The sequence below is a fragment of the Herpailurus yagouaroundi genome, unplaced genomic scaffold (assembly GCF_014898765.1).
Source record: "Herpailurus yagouaroundi ecotype Mexico unplaced genomic scaffold, PumYag 142, whole genome shotgun sequence".
NCBI classification, from domain to species: Eukaryota; Metazoa; Chordata; class Mammalia; order Carnivora; family Felidae; genus Herpailurus; species Herpailurus yagouaroundi.
The window spans coordinates 25743807-25765680 of NW_024412397.1; the positions used below are offsets into that span (position 1 = coordinate 25743807).

Below are 21874 nucleotides of genomic sequence, written 5' to 3' on the forward strand. Positions count from 1 at the left end.
TGGCTAATTGTAGTCTGTGCTGCTGATTCCTCAGTAAAGCTGATTAAAACTAAGGTGCCCAGCCATGTGAGACCGTATTTAAGCGTCAGCTGAGGTGTGGAGAAGTTAGAAGTTGGTGTGGTTCGGAGGCAGGGTGAGCACAGGTTAGAGGAATCCTTCACAGAGGGTATGGAATTGACAGCATGAGGCTGTGCCTCGAAGGCCAGGCAGCATTTAGACGGGCAGAGAGGAGAGAGGGGGATTCCTGCGTGTGGAAGGAGTCACTGTGTACAGGGAAAACACGAAGCTTGGCGTAAGGAGATTCGGTTTCTACCCGTAGCTCTGCCTTTAACATCCTGAATAATATTTTGTGTTTCCTTGCATTTTAAAATAGCTCTTTAGGATTTGTAAGAGAGCTTGCGTGTTCACTACACTGTGACTTTAACCTTGGACAAACTACCAACTGGACACCTAAGTTTCTTTACCTGCTCCCATTCTTTTGCGGAGTTAAGGTAGTCCTCGTTTCTCAGGGGACTGCTCTTATGAAGGAGGGACTGGGGTGTCGAGAGAAGGTGCCTAGAAGTTGTGAGGGGGAAGATTGTTGTGGGAAAGGTCTGCAGTATTCAAGGAGGGAGCCCCATGCCACCTCCTGAAAGTGACCTCCCAGTGTTGCCTCCCCTTTAGGGTATTACTCTAGCCTTTACCTTTTGACAGTGATGACCACTCTTCCCTTGAGATCATTCTCTGGGCTTCCAGAATGTCTTGTTCTTCCCCTTCTATGTCTCTAGGGGGCCCTTTGCTGTTTCCCCTTTTAGTCATGGTGTTTCCCAGAATTTTGACCTTGATCTTCTTTTCTTACTTGCCACATTATCCTTGGGTGATCACCTGTAGTTGTGTGATGTCAGCTGATGCTGATAACCCTAAAAGGTCTCACCTCTCTCCCAAGCACCAACTTCGTGTTTCTGAACTAACTGCCCACTTGGGTATCCCCGACCCTCTCCATCTGGATATTCCTGAGCATCTCTGGGTTTTGTGGCAGAATCATTAAGAGCACAGATTCTGGGCACTTGCGTGGCTTAGTTGGTTCAGTGACTGACTTCAGCTCAGGTCATGATCTCGTGGTTCATGAGTTCGGGCCCCACACTGGGCTCTGTGCTGACAGCTCGGGGCCTTGGAGCCTGCTTCAGATTCTGTGTTTCCCTCTCTCTGCTCTTCCCCCACTTGCTCACGCACATGCACACGCGCTCTCTTTCTCTCTCTCAAAAATAAATAAACATTGAAAAAACACAGATTCTGGAGTTTGCCTGCCTGAATTTGACTCCTGACTCCACCGCTAAGTAGCTGTGTGCCTTAAGCAAAGTACTCAACCTTTGCCTCGATTTCACCCTCCCTAGAAAGGATGGATAGTGATAATGTGCACCTCATGTGATTATTGTCGAGCAGTGTCTGACACACAGTGAGCCCTATGTGCGTCCTCGTAGCTACTGCTGCTGCTCTTGCCTTCAAGGCAGAGCCCTGGCCCTCCTGGGCCCTCTCCCTGTCTTCTGCTCTTCCATTCCTAGCACATACATTCACGTTCTCAGCCAGCTGCTGTTTCCCAAGTTGGGAACCTCGGAGTCGTCCCTGACTTCCTTTCTGTCACTCTCTCTGTTGTCTCTTTGCCTTCCTGGTGGCTCAGACTGCTTTAGCTCGGTTACCTCCTCTGCTCTTGGGCAGCGTAGAAGTTACCTAAAGGATCTGCTTCTAGACCGTTCTCTTGGCAGCCCTTGTCTGTCCTTCCCTCTGGGGGTGGAGGAATCTTTCTACAGCAAGCACGCTTGCTTGTGTACTTATGCTTATGTACTTGTGCCTCACTCCTCGGGCTCTAGTTTTCAGACTTTGCTTCCTGGAGCCCTGGGGTTCTGTGGCAGGGACTGCCTGGCCACCGTGGGATGAGAGTGCACTGGGGAGAGATTGAGGACATAGACGAACAAGGAATGATCACTTCCTGCCCATCCCTTGCCCCGTACTCCCCACCTGAACACCAGACACAACAGCTTCGCTTTTGCCTCTCCCGTTGTAGCCTTGCTGTCATAAAACGCTGGCATTCAGGATAAAGCCCAAGGTCTAAGTGAGACACGAGAGACGCTTCATAAACCATCCCCACTGGCAGCCCAGCCTTAACCCCGTGCTCTGCCGCGCGTGTGACACTCGGTGAGCGTGTGTGCCCTCCCGTTGCCTGCACTTGGATGTCTGCTTTCCCTCGTGCTCTTTTCTCTGTCCAGGTGACCTTTGCCCTTTTGCCCCATTTCCTTGGCCGACTCCCAAGTGTTCCTTCGGATTCCACTCAGGCATCACCTCCAGGGCTGACCTCCCGTTCCTGCCTTCAGGTGCAGCTGGGCAGCCTCATCTGTGTCCCCATAGCTCTCCACGCCCATCTCCATCGCTGCACTGACGGTAGAACCTTCTGTGTAGGTTTGTCCCCAACGCAACCACCTCCTCCAGGAGGGCAGGACAAAGACCACGTTGCTTTTGCATGTCACTGTACCCCAGGCAACTTGCGCATTGCCCGGCACATAGAAGGTTCTTGGTAAATATTTGACTTGCTGCCTGCCTCAGTGACTTCGAGAAGATGAACTGCAAACCCCTTAGCATGTTTTCTTTGACAGCCCATCCCTGTCTTGCTAAACTTCTCTCTTGCCCCCGCTCACCCCATGGACTTGCGTTGTTCTGGCCTTGGTACTTCCCTCGAGTCTCTCTGTGCCTCTGTGGGCGCTGTTTCCCCTTCTGAGTTCCTCTTCCTCACCCTGTACATCTCCCAGCTAGCAACCCCCTAAACGTCAAGGCCACAGAAAGTAGGTTTCCTCCGAAATGTACCCAGCCTTCCTCTGTGTTCCCACAGCCTACTCTTAAGACCCATGGTGTTCTCCAATTTCAGAATTGCAGACTTTTTGTTGTTGTTTCTTATCACCTTAGATTTGAGCTCCTTGGGAACAAGGAACATGTCTCTGTCATCATTTTGGAAGACACATGTTCCATTAGCTTCTTCTCAACATAGAATCAAGCCCCGGACTTTTGATCCTTCACATTCTGTCTCAGACATCTCCATTCTGGTCTCATCTCCTGTCACTGGCTGTGCACCTTCAACTGCAGCCTTTTCAGCAGCTGGTGGTTTTTTTAGCTTGTGTCATGTTGGACTCACCGTACATATTCTATCCACATGCCGCTTTCTTTGCTGAAATGTTGGCTTTCGGGGCACCCGGGGGGCCCAGTTGGTTAAGTGCCTGACTTTGGCTCGGGTCATGATCTCGTGGTTCAAGAGTTCGAGCCCTGCGTCAGGCTCTGTGCTAGCACTGCGGAGCCTGCTTGGGACTCTCTCTCTCCCCCTCTCTTTCTGACCCTACCCCTCTTGAGCTCTCTCTCTCAAAATAAATAAATAAACTTAAAAAAAAAAAATGTTGGCTGTTAGCAGGAACTCTCTTGTCTTCAGGGTAGTGTATTCTTTTTATTCCAGTTTTTAAAATGTATATAGTATTCCAAGCATACGTCAAAGAGATAAATACAGCAATCCCTTATGTATGTATCTAGCGTAACAAAAACAACATTTTACATAGAGAGAGAGAGAGAGAGAAAGATGCGGAGAGAGCTAAATCCCTTATTTTTTCCCCTCTCTGATTCCATTTCCTTCCCTTCTTTCTCAGAGAATAATAGCTATCTTAAATGTAGTATTTATCACTTCCATATGTTTTATTCAAATGTTTTATCCATAGAAGACAGGTAGTATCATTTTTGCATTTTTAATACACTATTTAAATAATATTCTTTTGGTCACATTCTTCTCTAAGGGCCCAGCAAACAACATTGTTTTGGGGATGTATCCATATTATTGCGTGTACCTTTAGAAAACTTGAAATTACTACATAGTTTTTCATTGTATGAATATCCCACAGTTTATTTACCCACTCCGTTCTTCCCCAGTGTTCTGGTTGTTCCCAGTTTTTCAGTGGTGAACCAGTTTGTAGTGAACATTCTTGTATAAAAAGAAAAGTCTAATCTTTTAAAAGCAAGCACTGTGGCAGCCATATCCTGAGTGAATAGTACAGTTGAAAGCCAGCAATTACCCCTTTACATGCAAACACCCTCTACGTCTTTACCGCGTACTCTGACCAGCATTAAGCCAGGGCTAGTACTTTGGTTGCAAAGCTTTCAGCAGACATTACTTTTCTCAGCAATCTGCAAGCCACGTCTCATATAAATTTAGGTCATTTTGCCTTAAAAATGTTAAATGCGAGCCAGAAATAGAATGTTTAAAAAAACAAAAAAAGAAGTTGAAAGCTCTGTGGCGGTTAAGACCTGAGGGGAAAGCCTGTTCTATTGTAGAAGAATAACAACTTGAAGTAAGCGTGACTTCTCGGTTTCTCCTTCACGATAGAAAGCTGGGAGTGACCTCAACTCCTCTGTTCCCAAAGCAGCTTTCTTAAGAGCAGCCAGGAATGGTGGCCACAGCTCCTTGAGGTGGACCATTGCAACATTTCTGCCCTTACTACTCAGATTTCCCATCATGCCCAGCGGAAAGAGTTTGTGTTTGCATTGAAGCTCACTTCCTGGTTTTGTCTTCTTCTAACAAGGAGAACGGGTTGTTGGTATTCACTTTTAAAGTAAACGAACTAGCCTTTCTTCTCCAAAGGAAACCATTTCAAATCCTTTCTGCTTTGATTCCTACCGCTCGTTTAATGAGTTTCTTCAGGTTTGATGGAAGTTACCCTAGATGACCTCTGTTGTCCTCTGAAGATGAGCTCAGGGCATGGACAGAACCCCCAGTTTGTTGAACCCATTAAGCAGCTCCCGAGTTCTGGTATTTTGTGAACTCAATAGAGTGTGCTGTCTCCTTCAGTGGCCCCCCCCTTCTCCTCACACCGGGAAGCTCACTTCTTCCAGGAGCGTTTATTGTTTTCCCTTCTTGTGCGGGCATTCGGTTCAGGCCTATGAGTCTTGCCATTCTCTATGCTAGAACTAACCATGCAAATTCTTTCAGTCTCCGAAAACTCCTCTCAAATTCCATTTGTTCCTGAAATGTACCGCAAGCAAAAGAATCTTACCAATTTTTCTCTTTATGCATTTCCGTGGGGATATACTTTACACACTCTCCCAACATATTTTTGCCTTTTATTTTCATTATTTACAAAATAACTTGTATATTTGAAAAATGTATACTGCTACACAGTTCACTGTTCTATTCTTTTCCATTATTCTTTTACTCGGTCGTTTCACTTCAAGGAATTTATCCAGTAGATAGTCGCACCTCAGTATGCTAAAAATTATACAGAAGGGTGTTCAGCACAGTGCCGTTGATAGAAAAATAACGAAATGAAAGTGGAGGCGTTGCAATGATTAATAATAGACTAGTTAAATTATGATATACCCGGATGTTTGGATAACCAAGTTACGGCACTCGATGTTTATTGAATGGATCAAGAAATGCAAAAAAGTATGAGGTGCAAAACTGTACACATTGGGTGGTGGAATAAGAGAGATAGATGTGTGTGCACAGTATTCATTCATATACATGCCTTGTCGCATATAACATTTCTGGAATCACAGATAACGCAGTGCTGCTCCGTACTGGCTACCAGCGCGTCGTGGCAAATGGGTGTGAACGGCGAGCGTGAGGTTCGCTTTCGACCTCAAAAGGACAAACAGAACCAAACCTCAAATGGAGAAGACCCTTGGGCAGGTTTCTGGACCTCCCTCTTGCGTTTCTCTCCAGTCTAATGATCTGCCTGCCAATTCCACCTGCCACGCAGCCGCCAGTCCTTCCCTCTGTGATTTCAGCGCAGCAAGACGCTGCTGCATGCTGCCGGGTGCCAGCTTTCCGTACCACAGTCCGGAAGGCTGGTCTAGGCGCACACTCTCTCGTAGGGACCACGGTCCTGCCCTGCGGGTGTTGTACGACATCTGGAAAATGTTGTCTCGTGTATCTCGTCCAGTTTTCCTAGGTGTTAATAGCAGGAAGGCTGTTCGGTACCAGTTAACCCATCATGGCCAGAAGTGGAAATCTTCTAATAAATGTATTTAAAGTCCTTATTTTTGAGAAGAATGTAAAGCTGTGATAAGCGATAGACTGTATTACATTAGAAAAATAATCTGACCCAACACACTTATATGAAAGATGAGAACATTGAGATACAAGTTCAAGTGACTAGTAATAGATTACATTCCAAGTTACTCATAAAGTTCGTTCATATCCCAGACTGTCTGAATCTCTGTCCACTACTGTGGAAAGAAAATTATCCCGTGTTTGAAATACGGTCTTTAAGTTGTCAAACTTTTTTTATGCTTTAGACTCCTTATAATTTAAACATTCTCCTCACTTCATTTTTTGTCTTATTGGTAGTATTACTAATCCTGCTATTAACACAGGCATGAAAAAAGTCATTACATGTATATTTTAGAATAATTGACGTCTTGTGGAACTGTATAATTCTGTATAAAACCTAGAAAAGGAGATACTCATTCTTTTTTTTTTTTTCAGTTTGTTTTCCTTGCTGTCTAAAAAACACAACAAAGTTCTGGAACAAGCCACACAGTCCTTGAGAGGTTCACTGAGTTCCAATGATGTTCCTCTACCAGATTACGTAAGTAGTTACCTTACTTTTTCAGCAAGAGGTTTTCCTTTCATGGTTAGGTTTGTAAGAAACAGTACTCCTCTCTTCTCAGTGTCTGTCTATGGCCATGACGCCTCTACTGTGCAGAGAAAGGAGTGATGTCGCAAATCAAGGAAGAACTTTAAATGATTATTATCAAGTGGTTAAAGAAGTCCAACCTAAGCCAGTGATTGTTAATAATTTGGACTCTTGCAGGGCGCTCGGGTGACTCAGTCGGTTAAGCATCCAACTCTATCTCAGCTCAGGTGTTGGTCTCAGCATTGTGAGTTCAAGCCTCATGTGCTCTACACCGGGCGTGAAGCCTACTTAGAAAAAAAAATAGGACTTGTTACCTTAGGCAAGAAACCCACTCAAACTAATTACATAAAAGCACAAGGAGCAGTTTTATAGAAACTATGCAAAGGTTTCTCACTGAACTCAAGGGGGACAGGTACACCTAGATATCAGAGAACCAGAACCTGAAATTGAAAAGCCTTTTGGATTCAAGAATATTTTGTCTTTCTGAGGCTTTAGTTTAGTTTCGAGGCTCTGCTTCCTTTTGCTTCAGTATTATTCTTGTGCTGCTATCAGCCAGATTTCCCTATTTGTTGACTGGGACCTAAAACAGCCACTCCAGCTTCCTCCCTCCCAAGCTGTAACATGTCCTGTGAGGGTCGTGTCTTCAGCCACCTGACTAGAGTCATGAAGTCCTCATTCTCACTTCCTGGGAGAGAGAATCCAGTTGGCTCTGTTCAGATCAGGATGCTACTCTGGTCCTGTAAGCCATGGTCAGGGGACAGCAGCACTAATGTACTCCCTTGATTTCACCCACTTCAAAGATAAAGAGCTTATTACCACCTAACTTCAGAGGATGATGACAGAATAGAATGGGAGCAGCTCGGGGATGAGCATTATAACAGGAAGGAGAGAACATTCAGAGTTCCTTTAGAGCAGTGTCACTAACTGCAACATTTCTTATATTTTGTTGGAACATGGCTTAGATGATGATGTTAAAAATCCTCGTGTCATAAACCTTAGAACTTGTCCATCAAGTCTAATAAGGACCTCCCTGCATCCCCCGACGACAACTCAGTGGGTTGATGTTCAGAAACTTCATGAGAGAATTTTGAAGCTCTGAGTTTGAAGTGGTGATGCATGCCAGACAGCCGGAGAGTTGTTTTGTTTCCTGTGGTTTGTTTCATTTCTAAATGGCTGTGCTGATAGGAGACTGTGGGAACAGCACCCGGTCCGGGTAGCAGTCGCTGACAAACGAGATAGCCGTGAGCGTTCACAACCCGACCCGTGCTGTTTGTCTTGTTTTGTGTTTATTGTGTGCGTGTGTGTGATGCTGTGATCTGTCATTCCCATTAAGGTATTAAGTTTGTAATTCCAAAGTATTTCTCTCTTACCAAAAAAAAAAAAAAAAAAAAAAAAAAAAAAATAAATAAATAAATATATTTTTTTTTTTTTTTCGTAATTGAGTTTTCTCAACTTAAAAAAAAAAATAGCATAATAGCTCACTTCTATCCGAGCCATGACTTGTTATGGGAAAAATATTTCTTCCTAATCACTTCTTGGAAACCTCAGTTGGGGCCTCAGAGTGGCAGTGGAGATTGTGTTTATTGAGAGCTTGAAGTCAATGCATCTGTAAATGTTTTGTGATTTCTTATACAACTGTCATTTGCTTATGTAGTACTCCTGTGTCATTTCTTTCACAACAATGTGTTGAATGAATTTAGTCTTGACATTGTGCCAGCAGCATCCTCCTGTAATCAGAGACCAGAAAAGTGACAATTTCTTTGAGAAAATGGGTCGTATTTAATGATATTCGCCAATCATGGTGATTATGCAGTGACGGGACAGGTTGAACTCCCAACGGACATATGACCTCTACTGTTGAACTTGACAGTTTTTAGAGTTGCTGACTTCTTCTTGCATGAGACTTTCACTAAGTAACAGTGAATTTCCTGAAGTATCTGCTCCATAGAAATGCTGGGAAAATTCCATTTGGAATCTGTCATTGACAGTCCTCATTTTAGCAGCCATGCCACAACATACTCCAAATGCATTTATGAACTTGAATTTTGCTGCCTTTCCTTAGAGTTAGTTGAAGAGGGTGGGTGGCCCTGATTCAGTGGTAGTGACAGTAACGGAATCACTGCAAGGCAATTGAGGAACATGATGGCAGTCGTAAAAGTAAGTACATGTTCTTCTTCCGAGGTAACCGGCTGTTTTCACTCGTCGTTCCCAGTGTTCAAAACACCATGAGCGAGGTGCATATTTGAAACCACGTCCTCACTGTCACTCTCTTTTATTTTTTTGGCAATTTTTTTTTTCAACGTTTATTTATTTTTGGGACAGAGAGAGACAGAGCATGAACGGGGGAGGGGCAGAGAGAGAGGGAGACACAGAATCGGAAGCAGGCTCCAGGCTCTGAGCCATCAGCCCAGAGCCCGACGCGGGGCTCGAACTCACGGACCGCGAGATCGTGACCTGGCTGAAGTCGGACGCTTAACCGACTGCGCCGCCCAGGCGCCCCTGTCACTCTCTTTTAAATTGGTCACTAACTGGGAAAATAAATGTGTTTCCTTTTTCCCTCCCTAGAAATTTTAATTAAATGTCTCTGTCACCAGCCACATAAAGCTCTGTGTCCTAGACTGATGCTTTAGACCACGTATTTGAAAAAGACGGAAAAGGAAAAGGAAAGGGTCTACATGCAGCAGTGGAGATTGAATGAGTTTAAATAAGTGCTTAAAATCAGGAATGCGTTTTTCTTCTCACTGTAATACACAGAGTGCTTTGAGTCTACCTAGAGGTTTCTGAGTATATTAAGAAAATATTTATTCTCATTATAGTGTGTAATTCACAAGCCAGTTGAGTAACACCACAGAAAACAATAGCAAGTTACCAAAACATCAGTATTAATTCTTTAGTACAACCTTGTTTGTCGAAACATCTCAAGGGAAACCTGAAGCCTTCCACCAAGTTCCAGATAATGAGGGTAATGGTCTGGCTGCTTGACGGGAAATAAAATTTCAGTGAAAAAAAAAATTGCACTCAAGTCCTCTTTGGGGAGAGAGAACCCGTAGTGCAGAGAGTCATAGCTGGTTCTGCGGTCTTTGTACAGGGGCAACGTACATGTTTCGCGAAGCACCTGAAGTTCAGTTGATGACGTGGCCGCACTTTGGTATCTTTATATCAGGATTTCCTAAAAGTCAGTTCCGTGACTAAAGGGACAGGAGAGAATTGTTAGAATCTTTCAAGATTTTTTAAAATTAAGAATAAGTCTCAGGGCGCCCAGGTGGCTCAGTGGGTTAAGTGTCCGACTCTTGATTTCGGCTCAGGTCACGAGATTGAGCCCCGCACCTGGCTCTGTGCTGACAGTGCAGAGCCTGCTTGGGATTCTCTCTCTCCCTCTCTCTCTTTCTGCCCCTCCTCTGCTTGCTTGTGTGTGCTCTCCCCCCCCCACCCCCTCATAAATAAAGATTTCCAAAAAAAAAAGTAAATAAAATAAGAATAAGCCTCTAAAACAACTTTGGTCATATACAACAAACCTGAATCTAGAAAGTGAAACAAAAATAACAAATGAGTTTAGTTGCTTTTTAAACTATAACCGTGGTTTTTCAATTATGAATATTATTACAATGTCACGTAAGCTTTATTTCCCTAATTTCTAACAATCATCTTAGCAACTATTTGAGATGAGAAGACTAACTTTATTTTAGGTGGAACCGTAAGGAACCAAATTATATTGTCCTTTGATCATCAACAAACTTGGGAAACTTTCTGTAGGACTGACTCTACCATCTAATTAAAAAAAAATTTTTTTTAATGTTTATTGATTTTAAGAGACCGAGAGAGCATGAGCAGGGGAGGAGCAGAGAGACAGGGAGACAAAGAATCGAAAGCAGGCTCCAGGCTCTGAGCTGTCAGCCCAGAGCCTGATGGGGGCTGGAACTCACGAGCCGCGAGATCATGACCTGAGCCAAAGTTGGACACTCAACCAACTGAGCCACCCAGGTGCCCCTCTACCATCTAATTTTAAATGGTGAATTCAAGGATGTAAGCCAAAAAGACCCAGCCAAAAAGATTAAGGAGACAGAATCAGAAAAAAAACAGCTGAGGTATAAACAGCAGCTAAGAGTTTATCATTGAATGCTAAGCAAGTATAATGCTACTAACTTACATCTACGTGTCTGTGTGTACACGTACGTGCACACACATCCCAGTGGTTTTCAAAGTCTCATTTTTATCCTCCTGTACCACCGTATGGTAGAGTCGTCCAGAGGCTACATGGTCAACGATCATTTCATTGCTCTGGCAGCTCACAGAATGCGTGGTGCTCTTGTGTTTTAAATTGTTCTTGGCTTTAATTTGTAATGTAATAAATACCACTACATATAATCCGCATAAAAACAGCTTCTTAAGAGCATCAGAGATTTTTAAGAAGATAAAAGGCTCTTCTTGAGATGAGAGAACCAGTGGTATACATGATCTGTTGCACACACACAAAGAAGGAGCAGCTAAATATATGCTCTTCTCTATCCTGTAATTGTTTCATTTGTAATATCTTCTCTCCTAGGAGGATTGAGTGCACTTTGAAGTGCGCATGAGTCTCTTGTGTCTTACGCTGAAAAAAGGAGGCTAAATATTAACTGGTTAATTGATGGGGATGAAGCTCTGTCTCCGCACGCCTGCACGCTCTTGCCGGTGTCCAGAGCTGAAAAGGAGTCTCAGGCCTAAATTATATCTGTATGACATTTAATTTGAATGGTTTGGTCATTTTCTTAGTCAAAGAAGATTAGTTTCCAACACATGTCATGGATGTGTGTAATTTTTTAAGCTCAATTACATATTTTCTCATTAATTTGTACATGATCTTTATATCACAGTTGCTTCTTTCCTGGGGTGCCTGGCTGGCTTCCTCAGTGGAGTATGTGACTCTTTTTTTTTTTTTTTTTTTTAATTTTTTAGTTTTTTAAATTTGCATCCACATTAGTATATAGCGCAACAGTGATTTCAGGAGTAGATTCCTTAATGCCCCTTCCCCATTTAGCCCATCCCCCCTCCCACAACCCTTTCAGTAACCCTCTGTTTTTTCTCCATATTTAAGAGTCTCTTATGTTTTGCCCCCTCCCTGTTTTATATTATTTTTGCTTCCCTTCCCTTGTTTTCATCTGTTCTGTGTCTTAAAGCCCTCGTATGAGTGAAATCGTATGATATTTGTCTTTGAGTGACTAATTTCACTTAGTATAATACCCTCTAGTTCCATCCACGTAGTTGCAAATGGCTGGAGTATGTGACTCTTGATCTCGGGGTTATGAGTTCAAGCCCCATGTTGAGTATAGAGATTACTTATAAAAATTAAATCTTAAAAAAAAAAAAAAAAAGAATGGTCTCTGTCCTATTCAAAGGGTAGTTGTAGCATTTTTTCCTTTTAGTTCAGTACACATAAAACAGGTTGTTCAACGTCAACTTGATCTAATAATTTGCTGTCTTAAATTGTAGCTTCCTAAAGAGCAAAAGCCATGTATTTGAAATCTGTTCTGATCAAGTCTTGACCGCGTATCATTATCATTCTACATGGAACCCAAAAATATTGCTAACCCTGGAATATGTCATTTGACTTACCTTTTGAACCAATACTCTCCTGGCTCTTGTTTATTTTTGCTTTTAGACATTTCATTTCTTCAGAAAGAGGCTACGAGGTATTCTGAACTGATTCTATACGACAAGGAATTACTTTTGGGTGTTTATTCCAGTGATGGTGACATTAAGAAAGATCTTGATCAAACTTCTATCTGGGAATTACTTTAGCATGATGTGAGAGGTAAAAATGAAGTAAGCATAGCGCCTGTACACAGGGAATCTGAGAGGCTAATGAAAACAAGTGCACAACTAAATTACAACTGCATGTGACATATTTTGTAAGGTGGCTATAACCAAACCTGGGGGGTTTCAAAAGAGGAAGAGAACAACTTGGGGGAAGTAGGAAAGGAATTGGGCCGGTTTTCATGGAAAGGAGTTGCAATTTGAGGTGGGTAGTGCTTTTAAGAAGAGAGATTAAGTCGGGAAAATAATCCAGGAGTTCTGCTTCTTGAACAAGGGTATAGAAGTGAAAACGGCACGTCGTCGCCGTAGGGTTTCTCGTGTGTGACAGGGTGTCTGGCGTGTAAGAGCGGCTCACGCCATATCCAAAAAATTAGCTCAAAATCTAGCAGAGACCTTAAATGTAAGAGCTAAGACTGTGATATCCTCAGAAGAAAATGCAGGACTAAATTTTAGGTGACAAAAGAAAAACAGATAAATTAGACTTCATCAAAATGTAAAGCTCTTGTGCTTCAAAGGATATCCCATCAAGAGAGTGAAAAGACAGCCCACCGAGTAGGGGAAAATACTTGCAAATCTTATATCTGATAAGGGACCAGGATTCGGAAAATGTAAGGAACTCTTAACAGCTCAATCACAAAAAAGGCAAACAGTCCAAATTTTAAAAACGGGTGAATCTTTTGCAAGCTGGTTCTGTAACGTGTATATCTTACGCATAGCTGTCTGGCCTTGGACAGGTCATTTTGCTTCTCTAGGCCTCCGTTGCTTCATCTGAAAATCGGAGTAACAGTAGAATCCACTACACAAGATTGTTGTCAGGATTAAATGAGAGTCCAGGTAGGATCCTTGGCACAGCCAAGTGTTTAGTAAGTGTTAGCTCTTATAGATGTGCTGTGCAGTTCATGTTTGGGAAAGATATTCTGGGGCAACAGGACTTGGTTCGGAGGATGGAGATGGCTCCACACCCTCTAGTGACAGGGAAAATTCCTGCAGGCTACGTGTGACCTCATGAGATGGAGGGGGAGAGATAACGGGAGCCACCATGAACTGACCACAGTTGAGTGGCGCCATCAGGAAGCATCTTTAATCGGTCTCGAAATACCTAAGTGGTTATTTGGCACCAGAGGGTGAATCTCAGCCCCAAAGAGGGGCCTTCACTCAGCAAGCTCCCTGACGTCAGAAATATACCAGGGCTGAGTGTGTCCCAGAGCTCCTACGATGAACCAAACCAGAGTGACCACCAAAAGCAAAAGGAGTGTCTTGTGTTGGCACTTTTCGAGTCCATCAGCCACTTTTCCTGAATGCCAGACACTCCACTAGGCCCCGGGTGAGGCAGTGAGGGGCTGGATGCTCACCGATCCCATCTCCTCTCCCTGGATATACAACTAAGCACTCTTTTCCATCGCGCTTGCGTCTTGCACGCGAAGGGGGGGCGTGTCCACCTCCCCCTACCTCTCTCATCATGTGCTAGCTTGGATGCAGGAAATCTATTAAGAGATTCCAGGGTCCATAGTATGGCAAGTGCATGGACCCCCGAATCATCTTACTGAAAGCCAGTTGGGTACCCTGTTGGACTGTGATGCAAGAGAGCAATAATGCTTTTACTACATTACAAAAGAAAATGGGCACAAAGGATCTGAATAGTCATGTCTCCAAAGCAGATATACAGGTGACCGGTAAGCGCTTTGAAAGATGCTCAACATCATTGTCTGAAAGTGCAAATTTTGGGACACCTGGGTGGCTCAGTCAGTTAGGCATCTGACTTTAGCTCAGGTCATGATCTCACGGTTCGTGAGTTCAAGCCCCACATCGGGCCTGGAGCCTGTCTCAGATTCTGTGTCTCCTTCTCTCTGCCCCTCCCCCACATGTGCTCGCTCTCTCTCACGCTCTCTCACGCTCTCTCTCTCTCTCTCAAAAATAAATTTAGGGATGCCTGGGTGGCTCAATCGGTTCAGCGTCCAGCTTTGGCTTAGGTCATGACCTCACAGTTTGTGAGTTTGAGCCCCGTGTCGGGCTCTGTGCCGACAGCTCAGAGCCTGGAGCCTGCTTCGGATTCTGTGTCTCCCTCTCTCTCTGCCCCTCCCCTGCTTGTGCTCTGTCTGTCTCTCTCTCAAAAATAAACACTAAAAAAATTTTTTTTTAATTTAAAAAAAGAAAAAAGAAAGTGCAAATTTCAACCACAGTGAAGGCAGAAAATCACAAGTGTTGGTGAGGGTGTGGAGAAATTAGTAGCCTCATTCAACTCATGGTGAGAATGTAAAATTGTGCAGCTGGTTCGGAAAACAACCTGCAGTGCCTCAAAAAGCTGAACATGGAATAATCATATGACCCAGCATATGATGATACTCTCAAAGAATTGAAAACAGAAGTCCAGGTGAAACGTGAGTGGTCATAGCACCTTTATTCCTAATAGGCAAAAAATAGTAACAATCCAAATACCTATCAACTAGCCAAGAAGTGTGGTATGTCCATACAATGGAATATTATTGGATAGTTAAAAAAGAATGAAATACTGATAGGAGCTTCAACATGGATGAACCCTGGAAACGTTGTACTGAGTTAAAGAAGTCAGTAACAAAAGGCCACATGTCATTCATATGAAATGGCCACAACAGGTCCACATCTTACAGAGTTAGACAGTGGATGCCTCGGACTGGGGATGTGAAGCAGAATGAGGAGTGACTGCTGAGGAGCACAGATTTCTTTTGCAAATGATGAAAATGTTTTAAAATGAGATGGTGGTGATGATGCTCAACTCTGTGAATATACTAAAAGCCACTGAATTGTACACTTCAAATCAGCGAGGTATATGGTGTATGAATTTTATCTTGATGAAGCCATTTTTAAAAAGTAGTGCTTGGAGGGGCGCCTGGGTGGCTCAGTCGGTTAAGCGGCCGACTTCAGCTCAGGTCACGATCTCGCGGTCCGTGAGTTCGAGCCCCGCGTCGGGTTGTGGGCTGATGGCTCAGAGCCTGGAGCCTGCTTCCGATTCTGTGTCTCCCTCTCTCTCTGCCCCTCCCCCGTTCATGCTCTGTCTCTTTCTGTCTCAAAAATAAATAAAACGTTAAAAAAAAAATTTAAAAAGTAGTGCTTGGAGCACTAGGAAAAAAGAACTATTTGTTGAATGGGCTAGATAGATACCCGCTTGACTGGCATTGTGGCCTAAGGATGAATGTCGGAGAATAAAGCTCATACTTTGAAAAAGTTCATATATTCAGGGAGGGAAACTGTGTCTTGAGCAGTGATTTGACTTGAGAAACTCTTAAAGTCAGTCACATCTGCAGCTGCACAAAGGTATGTTCGTTTTTCAGCCTGACTTAGGAACAAAAAAGTGCAAACAAGCAAAATATCCGTTAACAGGGAACTGATTAGAAAAAGTATAAATTCATCCAGTGCGATATTCTGCAGCCATTTTTATAAAAACCAAATCCAGGCCATAAGGGTTTGTGAAATGTAACACTTAAGTAACCAAACAACAACAAAAAGAAAAGAAAAAACCCCAGAAAACAGAGAACTTTATAGTATGTAGGTTATACGTACATTTAAAAATACGCCTTTAGTTTTTCTGGAAGATGCATAAGAAACTAAATAAATAGTAGTCACTAATAAATAAATAGTAGTGGGGTGTCAAACTGAAGGCCAGCAAGGGCAGAGAACTTGTACTTTTTACCATATACTTTTCTTTCCAGGCTCTGAAATTTTTGCCAAGGACACCCGGGACTTACTTTTCCCTTCCTTCCCTCCTTCCTCCTTTCCTTTCTTCCTTCCTTTACCATCTTAAGATAACTTTTGACTTACAGAAGAGTTTTAAGGAACTTCCATATACCCTTCACCCAGCTTTCCCTTTTGTTAATATCTTACATGACCACAGACCATTTATCAAAACTAAGACATTAACCTTGGTCCGTGCTGACTCAAATCCAGATCTCATGCATGCTTTACCAGTTCTATCACTGATGCCCTTACCCTTTTCCTAGGATTCAAGCCAGAATCCCACATTGCGTTTTGCGTCACGTCTCCGTAGTCTTTCCTTGTCCTTCTTGACCTTAACATTTTTGAAAAGTACTGGTCAGTTAGTTGGTAGGATGTCCCTCAGTTTGGGTGTGTCTGGCATTTTATCACGATTAAATTGACGTTATGCATCACTGAGAAGGGTACTGCAGAGGTGACATGCCCTTCTCAGTGCCTCAGGTCAGGGAACACATGACGTTAGTGTGTATTGCTGGTGACGTTTACCTGCATTTTCCTTGATCGGTTCACTATAGTGATATCCGCTAGGATTCTTGACTGTGCACTTGCTGATTTTTCCCTTTGTAATTACTCTGTATTTGGGGGAGATTCTTTGCGACTGTGCCAGTATCCTGTTTCTGCTTAAAAGTTATCCCACAAATTTTAGCATCCAGTGATCTCATCTGCATCATATATTACTGATTTATTAGTGATTTTCTATTTGTCTCATTCCTTTTACATCTATTGAACAGTTCTGCAAGGAAGATTTGTCACCTGTCCTCAATGTATTCATTTATGCAGTTATGTATGTATATCAGTGTGGACTCATAGATCCTAATTTTATTCTTTCTTTGTCTTCTAATCCAGGGCTATTGCTATTTTGTTGTTCAGGTTATTCCAACTTTGGCCATTAGGAGCCCTTTGGGGGTGCCTCCTGTGCCCTTTGAATATGCTCAGACCTTTTTTTTTTTTGAGATATTCAAGATGTTCTAGCTCATCAGGTGTGTCCCCTGCTCCAGCTCTGGAATCCACCAGATTCTATAAAGAATCAAGATCTTTATAGCTGCTTTCATAATGAAGAAACTGCTCTTAAAAAAACCAGAAAAGGAAATCTTCTAAATAATGTTGGTAAACATCTTTAAAGAAACAACTGCTTTGATCTCAAATAGATCTCAAGCCCCACATTGATTAGGTCCCAGGAAGTTTCTTCTTTAGTACAATTGATTTTCAAATTCAAATAAATAAACCCTCTAGCAAGTAAGCAGACCTCCCCCCTTCCACTACCACTTTAATTACAAACCAGGCCTGACTTTAACATAATCAGGCCGATTTTCTTGGTTGTATTGTAACTTGGCTTTGGACACACTTCTGAACTAGACCTTTCAGAAATGCGCTGAGAATTCTAAGGGCAATATTTAGTTGGAAGACTCTCCTCTTATTAAACAAACAAACAAACAAACAAAATTCTTCATTCTTAAAAAGCACACCTCCATTGAGGGAAAGAATATTACCCTTTCCTTATTCCTGGAAAGGATGTTTGTCCTGTCTGTTCTTAAGGAGTATGGTAGAGTATTCTTTTTAAGGACTTTTAAAGAACAATTATCATTAAAAATACTTAAATAACTCTTATGTTCTTTCCTCTGGCTTGTAAAAGGAAAATAGGATGCATTTGCATTGAAGTCTGGCAATGATTAATTAACTTTCGAAGCAAAGTTTAAAGAGTACAGAAAATAACCCATGCGTATTAAATTCAGTAGCAGTATGTGAATATATTTATAAAAACTAGTGATAATGGGGTTTTTTTTCCCTTTCCCATTGTGCTGAAAAAATTCTTACCTGCTGCTGTGCAGAGCTAATATGAAAATACCTTTTCCTGTCAGTCTCCAAGTTTTATTTATTTAAGAAATCTTAATTTAAATTTTCTGTTTCCTCAAATTTTGAGTGTTTTTCTCTATTTCTCCCTTTCTGACTGAGTTTGTAGTTCCTAATAGGAAGAAAAGAAGTCTTCTATTTGGAATTTTCTTTGATATATCCTTGATTTACATGGCAAATAGAAAGCAGCTGTCTATTTAAGCATCTAATTCTTGAAACCATAGTCCCCTCAAGCGTCATCTGGAAATAATGTAGCTTGTAAAACAAAGCTAAGAAGAAAAGGCAATGTTTGTTTTATGTGGGATGAATGATTTCTGTTAGGGTCCTTTAATTCGGCTATTATGAGGGTTATTAAAAAGCAGTATTACAAAAGAGGTTTAAATGAAAAGAATTTTTTTGAGCTGGTATCTTATTATTACAGTTGATTATAGTCAAAGCTGCAAATGTTTTATAAATGGCACTTTATTTTTGTTTCTCCAAAAAGACCCCCAAAAACCAGTAATCTTATTCATTGTATGAGTGGAAATTCAACTCTTTCCTTAGCTGATTTAATTTACGAAACAAATTATATTTGAGAATTCAGCTCTCCCTGTTTTTCTGGAAATTTCATGGATTTCTGAAAAATTCTTAAGAATCCTTACAAGAACATTTGAGGAGCACCTTACAAATGCCAAAACGAACGTGAAAGCATGAGAGTTTTATCCAGACTTCGGGTATTAGAAGATTCGATCAACACCAGAGAAAGTTAAGCCTAAATTGTTTATTAATTTACTCATAGATTATTTGAGTTTTTGAGATGTGAGTTTGGAGGCCTCTGTCATGAGAAGTGGTATATGGAGGGAAGTAGAAAGGCAAGTTCATTTGTGATTTGACATTTGTTAGAGGCGTTTTCATGATTGGAGTATATTGGTTTTCTTCTTTTGTTAATACAACAAAGCAGTTGTTTTTGGATAATTGACATGTAAGAACTAAATTCAGTCCCAAAATGTACTTGCTGCCAGGGAAATGAAATTACTTATAAGCACGTTTGTTTAATAACGAATAGCGCATGGTTAATTATTTTCATGCATTTGAGGCCCCTTGTGATCTCTCACCTGGTACCCTCTGTGATCTCAACTTTGCATTTTGATTGAGGTCACCAGAAGAGTATTGTGTTGTTGTGAAACACGTCTATTTTCCTTGAATGTGCAATGCTAGCTGACCATGTTAGTGACTGAATTAATGCCATCCTTTTTGGGATCATATTCTAAGGCTACAAAGTACTGAGCCTTTAATAATTAGGTACTCTCTCTCTCTTACGAAGTTGTTTCATACTGGTCACTAATTCAGATAAGAGTAACTTTGTTTCACTGTGCGTGGCGCTTTCGCTTATTAACCAATTCCAAGTACTAAATTCCCCGTACCCATTGGGAACGCTCCATCATATCATCACTCATACTTTCCTGGTGAACAGTTAGTGATAACGGTTCCAAAGGAGCTACGCATGCATAAACACGCTCCATATGGCACTTGAAATTCCTTATTCTTTCCTCCCACATGTTGTTAGCTGCTACCATTTTTTTCAGGTAACTTTCTCTTCCCTGTGAGGACACCAGTAAAGGTAAAACTCTCTGCCCTCTTGAAGCCTACCTTCTCATGGGGAGAGCTCTGTAACGATTGCAAGCCCGGGTGAATGAATGAACAAATGAATGGCCTGTTAGAAGATCCCGTGGGAAAATGGAGGATAGACAGGGATGGAAAGCACTGGCAACGGGAAGTTAGTGGTGTCAGTGGGCGGCCAGTGAAGTGCCTTCCTCATTGAGAAGGCAACATTTGAGCAAAGACAAGTCAGGTGGCCGTGCCAAAGACGTGTGCTGGTGAGATGGAACAAGGCATGCAGAGGGCTTCAGGCAGGAGCGGCCATGAGCCTGGCAGGGTGTTGAGGCTGGGAAAGATATGATCTGGATGCTGTGGATAATCACCTTGAACAACTGCGGGGTGGAGGAGTAATCCAGAAAAGTTTGAGATAGAGCAGCAGCCTGAGAAGCAGAAGACCTGTGCTCAGTCTTTTTCTTACCTTTAACTTGCTGTGAGCTTTGGCGACTTACTTTGCCATTCTGACCCTTGATTTCCTTGCCTTTAAAATGTATCTTGAAGTAGCTTTTTTGCGTGTAATTTCCTTAACATTAGCATTCGCCGGTTCCCTTATTTCTGCGAGGATGCACTGGGTGGACAGAAAGGGATTTGTCTGGCTGATTGTTGGAATGCACAATTGGAGGAGACTCCACTCACCTGGTATTCGGTGTGAACGATGTCCCCTGAAACACGGCCTAGAATACGGTATGAATATTGTGCCGTGGAGTTACACGGCGGTAGTGGGCCCAGGTGTAGGAAGAGGCTTAATAGGAAACACAGAATCATGGTGCAGATCCTTTCTTTAAGGATTTGAGACAGACGTTTTTAGATGTCACAAAATGATGGACATATCTGTAGATAAACTAAATATCAGCCTATGTTTTATAGAATGCTATAAATAAAAAGGCTTCCCTGAGAAGGCATAGTAAAAATTTGGGGTGGTTTTCATTCGAGTCTCCCATAGTAGAAGGGCCTTTAACTACATCAGTATATAGAGTGGTTGAGAGTGTCGCCTTTGTGAGAAGAATTCTTAGAAGATGGACCCAGCCTTATATTTTTTTAGTTTCCTGAAATTTCCCTATGGAGGCAACAAATAAAATGCACCAGCACTCATTCACACTAACATCTGTGAGATGGCAAAATAACCACCGAAAACCCAGAATACAAGAGAGTGGATGCAAACTACCGAGAACTACAAGATCCCTGTAGTGTCTGTGTCGGAGGAACTAGAAGGAAGCAAAGAGATCTGAGAACAGGAGGACCCCAAAGTAGGCAGAAGGGACTCACTGGAAAGCATCCTGGAGAGGCCAGTTTGAGAAAAGCGCCTGAAACTGTTAGGGGTTTTGCATACTCTAATTCACAGTTGAATGTAAGGCGTCTGCTGTAAGATCTGAAGGAGTTCTAGACTTGGGGCCCTATGAACTTTTAAAACTAAACAGCTGAAGCTTTCTTCTAGAACCAAACCCCACACTGACGTGAAGCTACTAGAAATACAGCCCACAGAGAAGGTCAAGGACACTAAGCAAAATAATAAAAAATTGAGATAAATGTCGGGCTAGAGAAGAGAGCCAGAAGATCCCAGAAAGTATGTGGCGATATTTAGGAGCACTTCACAAAAACTAAGAAAAGTTTGCCCTAGTGTCCTGAGACTAGAAAGTGCTAGACCCACCCCTCCCTCCTAAAATATTAGGAAAACTAACTTTATTAGAAATGAGCATAAGAGAAAGGTCAGTCAAATCCAGTGCAAAGATAGAAGATAAAAGAAAATGAAGAGAGTATCTGTAGTGATAATGAAAGCATGAGATGCACCCATAAAATAAATGAAAACTCTTACATAACTTTTCAAAACAACTAAAAGAAACTAAGAAAACGATACAAGTTAAAACAGAATGGGGGCTCCTGGTTGGCTCAGTCAGTGGAGCATGTGACTCTTGATCTCGGGGTCGTGAGTTCATACCCCACATTGAATGTAAAGCTTACTTAAAAAAATAAGTACTGGAAAACAGTATGGAGGTTTCTCATAAAACTAAAAATAGAACTACCCTACAACCCAGCAATTGCACTACTAGGCATTTATCCACGGGAGAGAGGTGTGCTGTTTTGAAGGGACACGGCACCCCCATGTTTATAGCAGCACTATCAACAATAGCCAAAGTATGGAAAGAGCCCAAATGTCCATCAGTGGATGAATGGATCAAGAAAATGTGGTATATATATATATACAATGG

At 42.2% G+C, this 21874-nt stretch overlaps 1 protein-coding gene across 5 annotated transcripts in view; it reads left to right on the plus strand.

Moving 5' to 3' along the window:
• Window positions 1-21874, plus strand: part of DYM (dymeclin) — a 360650-nt gene that overhangs the window by 244258 nt on the left and 94518 nt on the right. For all 5 annotated transcript variants that reach the window (XM_040478872.1, XM_040478871.1, XM_040478874.1 and 2 more), the window contains one exon: window positions 6491-6593. In XM_040478872.1, the coding sequence (XP_040334806.1) occupies window positions 6491-6593 (103 nt within the window). The remainder of the gene's footprint in view (window positions 1-6490; window positions 6594-21874) is intronic.